This window comes from Lottia gigantea (genome assembly GCF_000327385.1).
Source record: "Lottia gigantea unplaced genomic scaffold LOTGIsca_45, whole genome shotgun sequence".
Taxonomy (NCBI): Eukaryota; Metazoa; Mollusca; class Gastropoda; family Lottiidae; genus Lottia; species Lottia gigantea.
In genome coordinates this window covers 264609-272817 of record NW_008709577.1, presented here as the reverse complement: position 1 = coordinate 272817, position 8209 = coordinate 264609, and the positions used below count along the sequence as shown (strand labels likewise).

General features: G+C 34.5%; 1 protein-coding gene across 1 annotated transcript; it reads left to right on the top strand.

Moving 5' to 3' along the window:
* Window positions 1–6427: 6427 nt before the first annotated feature.
* On the top strand, window positions 6428–7869 carry LOTGIDRAFT_192160 (hypothetical protein). Its single transcript, XM_009060895.1, has 3 exons — window positions 6428–6566; window positions 7140–7234; window positions 7440–7869. Exons 1-3 carry the CDS (start codon window positions 6531–6533, stop codon window positions 7585–7587), a joined length of 279 nt encoding a protein of 92 aa, XP_009059143.1. The 5' UTR covers window positions 6428–6530; the 3' UTR covers window positions 7588–7869.
* The last annotated feature ends 340 nt before the right edge of the window (window positions 7870–8209 follow it).

Below are 8209 nucleotides of genomic sequence, written 5' to 3'. Positions count from 1 at the left end.
TTTCAACCATCATACCACCTCTTCCTCTTATCTGACCACCTCTCATTGCACCTGGACCACCTCGCATTCCAGGTCCACCTATCATGCCACCTCTCATTGCACCACGCAGAGAAGCTTGACTACCAGAACTGTTGCTTTCAGCAATAGACATGCTATCATCCATCTTTTCTTCTTCTGGTCTCTCTTCTGCAATAATAGCTTCACTGTCTTTATTCTCTTCATCTGTTTTTTCAGTCTTAAAGAAAAGAAAATTACGCTGTTCAATATATCAATAATCATACAAAAAAATCATCTGACAATCGATTGTTATTAATATCCTGCTCTTGAAATATCAAAATCAGATCAATTGTTGAAGTACCATATTTTCAATTTAATCAATTCACATTTTAACAGAATCACTAACAACAAAACCGCGGAAAAAAACTTATGTCAAACAAGAAAGAAGGAAAGAAATATGAAGAAACAACTATATTTTACAAGGATAAGTTAAAGATCCTTTCTACTAGCTGGTCCTTAGCATTGATTTTTCTCTGATTATCTGTACCCATTTACAGCTGGGTCGACTGGAATTATGAGTGAAGATTACTTATTCAAGGTCATCACACACATGCCGATCGAGAATGAAACGATACTATACCACATGTTGTGCAGATGTGTCACTCTTATTGCCCTCCAAGTCTTTATTTTCTTCAGATCTACAAAATTCAAAAAATTCTAAAAAAAAAAAACTCTAAAACTTGGTATCAGTACGATCATGATAAATATCTGGTGTCTTGGAGTCTAAAAATGTAAAAGCCATTATACTAATATTATTTTCCTCAATTAAAATCTGTGCAGTCAGTACACGGTTCATGAAAATCGTTTGAAATAAAATTTGAATTAGAATTAGACACGCGTATAGCTTTATTATTATCTAAACGTGGCAGATCGATTTGTTAAGTCAGGAAAAATCGTTTACCTGATATTACATTACATGACCTTCACTCTACACAAATGAAATTGAGATTCACAAATCTTGTTAAAACCTGAACCAAAACTAAAACTTACATATTGGTTTCTTCTGCTGGAAGGCCTCCTGTTGAATCTGGTCTATGGCCACTTCTCCCAGAGATATGTGGTCTGGGTCCTCCACCTCTATTGCTTGGACCAGAAAAACGCTGGCCAAATGGTGGTCTCTGTCCACCTCGTATACCAGGACCTACAAATCTAGGACCTCCCTGTCCACCAAAATGAGGACCCTGACTATCACTTTCTTGTTCAACTTGACCACCTGGGCCTTGATGTCTTGGTCCCATTCCACCCCTTCCTCTAAATGCACGGTTTTCTGGTCCCATACCCCGTCCACCCCTCTGTTGAAATTGCCCTCTTCCTCTTCCCCTTCCCCTCTGAACTGAAAACTGATTATCATGACCAGCTTCTTCATTATCATTAGGATCGCCCTCTGCATCATCTGCATTGAAGTCCATTAATGATGGTAGCCCTTGGTTTCCCCCACCACGACTACCAAATCTGGGTCCATGGCCTGGAGGCCCAGAAAATCTTTCACCTTGTGCTCCACCAAATCTTTGTCCTTGAACTTGAGGCCCATTAAATCTTTGACCTTGAGGTCCATTAAATCTTTGTTGTTGGCCTTCAGGTCCACCAAATCTTTGACCTTGTGGACCATTAAACCTTTGGCCTTGAAACTGCTGGTTACCTCTGCCTCGTCCTCTCATATTTCCACCACCAAAACCCTGATTGCCTGATTGCATGCCATTATTTTGATCATCCTCATCTAGATCCATATCATCATCAGCTATGTTCTGTTGAGCAACCCAGTTGCCTTGTGATTCCCTCCCTGACCAGGAAATCGATGGTAACCAAAATTTTGATTATAGCCTGGAAACTGATTTCCTTGCTGATGATTTGTTTGATTCATCATGTTGAATTTTCTGGTCTGAATTTCTGTTTTTCTGCCCTCCATCTGTTGTTCATACTGCTTCCACTGTTGTTCATACTGTAGAAACTGCTCTTGATTTGGATGGTCTGAAATGATAGTCAAAACAATCAAATAATTTCTTCTAGTAGTATCAGCTGCAAATTACAAACTGAGTATTATTACATGCTAAATCATTTCAGTTTTTAACACAGGCACAACTCTGTTCAAATCCAGAAATATTTTTAAAAATTCTACCTTTGGTCAGCACACAACAATAATCTCCTGTTATTCAGAAAGACTGTAAATAGTCACGCACGCAATTGTCTGAAAATAATTTTTACTATTTCACTGAGATATATTTCAAATCAGTTATTAGTGTGTTCTTTGATTGACAAGAAACAGCAAATTGTTAAGAATTCTGCAAAAATACACTTATGAAAAGCAGAGTTTTAAACAATCACAGTAAGAAGCCATGTTGCATTGTTTTAAATCTAGTTTGAATTGACCAATATAATTTGTAAACAATAACAATACTAATTGTACATTGCACAGACTAATAAGAAGGTTTATAGTATTAACAATATATGACAATTCTATTTTGGATTGGCAATAAAACCAACCTTATTTCAGGCTTGCAGTTTTTTTAACTGAGATATGTATGGTATTGTCATGTTTATATCACCAATGAATAAACAATTCATATCTTATCACCTACCCCTAACAAAAATTACTCATATTGGATATATTCATTCATGTTTTTGCAATAAATAATCATAAACACTGTAGGACAAAAGTAATTAAAAATAACACTATCTCAGTATAATGTATTTCAATACATCAAAGTATTGTGTTCAATGATCTTATATATATATATATACCAATAGTGTTCAGGACCTGTTTAGGAGGGTGAGTTATGAATGTGTAGAATCTTCACAGTAACAAGTCTTTGAATGATTTTTAAAAGGCATCTTTAGATTCGCAGTTTTCCCATAAAATATTTTGGTTTCAGCATAACGCATGTGTGAAAATATGCCATTCGCAAGTAAGGACAAAAGGGACTACACTTTTCGAAATAATGGGGCAATCAAAAACACATAACTTTTAGCCAAGTATTTTTTTTTTTTAACTGACCAACTTCAATGCATGACCAATTCATCTTTGAAGATTAGTGCAAAAATATAATGTGACGAACCATTTCACCAGATATATTCACCATGATATGAAATTTTACGAGGAAATTTCTTAGAAGCACTAACTTTGCTTATACGCCTCACCCCAACTTCTAAAATGTTAGCATCCATTTCTCAAGTCACAGTCCTGATGAAGATTTTCTTTCAAGCTTCATAAGATAGGCTCTTCCCAATTAATGCTAAAGAATACTTGATAAATAATGAGAATTGCAGTGGTTCGATTCAAGAGGTTTGGAACAGTTTTCCAAAAAATGCTGTTACAATTTTAGTTATCAAAGGTGTTCCGGACTTGGAACAGTGTCCCAAAGAAACTTGATACAGATAACTGTGATCTGGATATTACAAAATATTAATATTACAATATTACAGACAGACAGACTTGCATAGGAGAAGACACATAAAACATATTGTACATTTAGAGACAAGAGTATGATGTCTAAAATACAAGCTTACTTTTATTTTGTTCTTTCCAATCTTCATACTGTTTTCTCCAATTTCTATACTGTTCTTCAAATTCTTTTTCTTCATTTAATACTGCTTGGTATTCTACAGTCAAAATCATTCAGTTATATAGATCTGGGACAACACATTCTTATTTCGACTTTCAATGAATTCTTTTACGAAATATGTAACAATCAATATTCGACATTTGTCCCATCTAAATGAATATACACTTTTATCTTCCCAATGTTTATCACCAGCAAAATTACACTGCACCTAAAAGTCTGAAATAAAGTCTTAAAGTCTATGTGGAATTGCAGGCCAAGCTATACAGTTCAGTAAAAAATAATCTACCATGAAAATACTAACCTGGTGATTGGGTCATATTATATGTTGCATGTTGCTGATTCTGTTGCCACTGGGCTGCTTGTACTTTAAGCATATTCAATTTCTCTTGTTCTTCTGGACTTACAACTACTGGTGTTGATTCCTGCAGAAAAACAGTGTTATTTTATTTAATGTCTATGTTTTAACCTTTTTATCCAAATGTCATATTAATAAATCATTTTACAGAGTTTTGATTTTCTATGAAGGAACATGTCATAGAGAGAAAAGCTGAAAAATGTCAACCTTGGGCTTATCTTGTGGTGGCTCTGAGGGTGGCTCTGGTGGAGGCTCATCTGGTAAAGGAGGTTTCTCATCTTTAGGAGGTTCTATTGGTGGTGCTGGGTTAATCACAGCAGTTTCTGTTGGTAAAGGTGGTTGAGGATTTCCCCACTGACCACCAGTTTGTTGTTGTTGCTGTTGTTGTTGCTGCTGTTGTTGTTGATAATACCATTGCTGTTGTTGTTGTTGGTAGTTCATATTACTTTGACCTTGCCAGTTTCCAGCACCAAAACCTTGCTGAGTGGGCATGACGCCTCGCATCGGTTGCCAATTTCCAAACATTGTTAGTTTTAAATGCCTTAAAAGAAAAATGAAAACTAATTATCCAAGAAAAAAGAATATAAGCATCTCACATTGTTAAACTTACAAGTTAAAAGCTGAAACTGTACAGCAGTACCCTGTATGTATTTACACATAACAGTACAATCTTAGCACATGTGTTAGAATCGAAATTTGGCAATTCTCTAAATGTGAATTCAAATGTCAGCTTCAAGATGGAATTGATAATCATCAAATGACTTTGTGTTGATAAAATTACAAAATTTTGTAGGCTTATATTGAAAAGAAACAAATGCTTTCCCTGTATTTTCGACTGAGTTGATTCCAAATCTTAACTGATAACAAATTTTAATGTGATGGCGGTACTGATTGTTTGTGCTCCTCAGTTATAAACATACCCTGCCTAAAACTTGGTAGGGACTGCATAAAGAATGGATTGGAAAAAAATCAAAAACATTCACTTCACACATTATGATGTACAGTGGTGTAAACTATTTTCGTGGATATAAGGATTCGTCAAAGTTAAAAAAACGAAACTTTTATGTCCTAGATGTTTCCTCAGATATTCAACAAAATAATCAAAATTGGTTCGATTGGTTCGAAGTTCGATTTTCTTTATGAATCCTTCACTTTGACCCATATTTCATGAGCAACCAATTCGGCAAAGGTGGCAGATTGCGTCACCTATTTTCATGTACAATGTTTGATCTATAAATAAGAAAAACACGTTGTATGGATACCTGGTGGTACAGTCAAGTACCGGTAACCTAATTTCGTGGAAACCTATTTTTCGTGGATTTTCGGAAAGGATTAATAATTTACTTGTGCGACCTCGCGTACATAACGAGATTTATTGCTAAAAGTCACTGAAACAACATAAGATTATGGTCCACTTTGTGTTCCATAGAAATTTTCTTCTGACACAGAATCCGCTAGTTGATCATGTGACTTCATTCGTTGGACTACATTCTAGCAGACAACACTTGGAATTCCGATTACCGCTTGGGATTATAAGGGAATAAAAAATGGTCACGTTTGGTAATAACTGAAATCCACCATTTTGTATTTGTCAAAGTATACATTAATACATTTTACCTTGCTTGAAACTACTGGATTCATTCTACTAGCTGATATTGTAGAGAAAACCCAAGTTTATCAAAACAAACTAATGCGGAGGTCGCGCAAGGTCGCTCATGTAAATTATTAATCATTTCCTGAAATCCACGAATAATAGGTTTCCACGAAATTAGATTACTTGACTGTACTACTCATGTTGCAAAGTTTACACCGAAGCACCTCAAAAATTTGTTTCTTTATTGTGCACTTGTTAGTTCATATCCAACCCAAATTAAGGTTTGTAACCTTGGAAAAAAAGATTAGGAGCTTATAGTGGTACTATATGTTACCGGTATCTGAAACCTTGTATAGTAGTTTCTCGTTCATTGAGTAGATTTTACTCTCATATTTTCAATTAAAGAATCAAACTTACGGTGAAGATACGTTGCACTTGGTTTTAAAAATTGTATCGTTTATTTCTCCCAAACCTCTTTTGCCCAATCTTTGTTGAAACCATTAATGTATATTCTTTGAAATATTGAACTTCAACAGACACAATTAAACATATTTTTGAACAAGATGGAAGTTTGATATTTAGTATGAAAAAGAAAGATTATAGCTTAGAAGCAACAGTTAATATAATGAAGTGCATAAAGATTGAAGTGCCCTCTAGAGAGATAACTCTTGTCTAGCTTTGTTCGATTGCTAGGCCTTTGTCAAAATTCCAACCCACTCATAGTAATTCGATCCAAGTGAAGTCATTTGAACATAGATCAGTAGGCCTATACAGTTCTATGATTTGACCGACGATGAATCTGATGGCGGGATCGCTGATTGTTGAAATATGACCATTTATTGACATTTTTTTACCTGTACCCTTATCAATAGAACGTAGTGTGGGATAGACGAATCGAACATACCCTTGTAATATAAACAAGAAAAATTTACATTAAAAAATTTCGAAGACCATCCAGCAAATTATGCCATATATTCTAATAAGTACTCATAGCCGATTGGTATGTATAATGGTATTGTCAGCAACGATCAGAAAGCATTGGGCACGCAATAATTCAATATTAGCATTATGACATAATATAATAGCCCCACTGTCACTGTCACACGGCGAATCAATTCTTTTTTTTGTCCTTTGTCAATCATTTTAGTACATGTATGAAATGATATAGGCCTATCAACACCAAAATACTACCAAGAGTGTCAAATTGTCTTCGGATTCATGACAAATTATCATTTGGAAAATAAACAGAGGGAAAATTTCAGTTCAAAATGTGGGCCATTAGGGCCTATAGGAGAAATTCTTAGAGAGTGTGTGTTTATTTCTATTATTAAATCACCAAGCCTCATATTTCCATTTATCAAAAGAACTTTAATTGTCACTTTCTGAAGATTCCACAAATATATGTGAAATGGCAAAGAAAAAAAATCCAGTCTGAGCTCACTGTGATCTGGGAGTCGACATCATAAGTGGGATACCTTTATATTTGACATGGCTTTTAATTAAGTATTAGTATTACATATTGTCATAGATGTAACGAGGTTAGGACTTATTTGTTGTAATCTCTTATGATTAGGAATGTGGACCAACAGTAGTTGGAGATGAATGGAGTGATCAAGAATTAATGGAATATTTAGGTGCTACACTCTCTAAACAACTGGGAAATAATTTGTAAATATTCCTACTTTATTAAATTTTGTTTTATTTATTTGGACCATTTTATAGTTATTCCTGCATAATGAATTAAATTGCAATATATACTTCAAAATGTTTATTGTTATGTTTATACTTAAAATAGACTACTCTTGTTTATTTCTTGAATCGGACCTGGGTGTGTATGGATAATTTGCTTGATTATATTTTTTTAAAATTTCAGCTTAGAATACAAGACTCAAGACCCAGCAAGAATAGTACTGAATAAATTAGAAATGAAAGGATACAGAGTTGTAGGGATGTCAGGGTCAGGGCAGACTTGTATCTGGACATTGCACAAAGCTGAATATAATATCATCAATGCAGAGTGATAAGAGTACATCAACCAATGGAATTGAATGGTATTTTTCTACTGACTATCAAAAAAACAAGTCACAATATTTTGGTGAATTACTGGTGATGGGAACAGGCAGAAGATTGTTAAAACCTAATACATGCTTCATAATTTTCATGTGGCATCAGAGATCCTGTATCTTCTATGCAATATGATTTAAGGGGCAATATGATATAAAGATAAGATTGTGTGATTATTAAGATGACCAGTTAGGTCACTTATGAATGGCATCAATGCAAATAAAATATCTAAATTTTTTGCTCAGCATCTTTTTTGTTGTTGTCGTTGAAACTATGTAGTTACTTATGATAACCTGTAGAGAGTGATGGGGTATGGTTATTACTATTAGCTGAATTCATGTAACACTATGTCATCTATAATACTCTTGTCTAGTAGCAACTATACTGAACAGATAAGGAAATGTCACATTTTTAGATTATTTGGACAAAGTCGTGCACGATCAGAATTGTAATTTTTATATTAGAAATTTAGACTTTTAATAGGCCAGTTTACGACATTCAACTGACAATATCGATTACATTCGAAATTAGGTTACTTGACTGTACTACTCATGTTGCAAAGTTTACACCGAAGCACCT

Coding starts and splice junctions, on each gene's coding strand:
- LOTGIDRAFT_192160 (XM_009060895.1), top strand. CDS start 6,531: ATGCCATATATTCTAATAAGTACTCATAGCCGATTG. Junction 6,567..7,139: donor TAAGTACTCATAGCCGATTG/GTATGTATAATG, acceptor TCTTATGATTAG/GAATGTGGACCAACAGTAGT. Junction 7,235..7,439: donor AAACAACTGGGAAATAATTT/GTAAATATTCCT, acceptor TTAAAATTTCAG/CTTAGAATACAAGACTCAAG.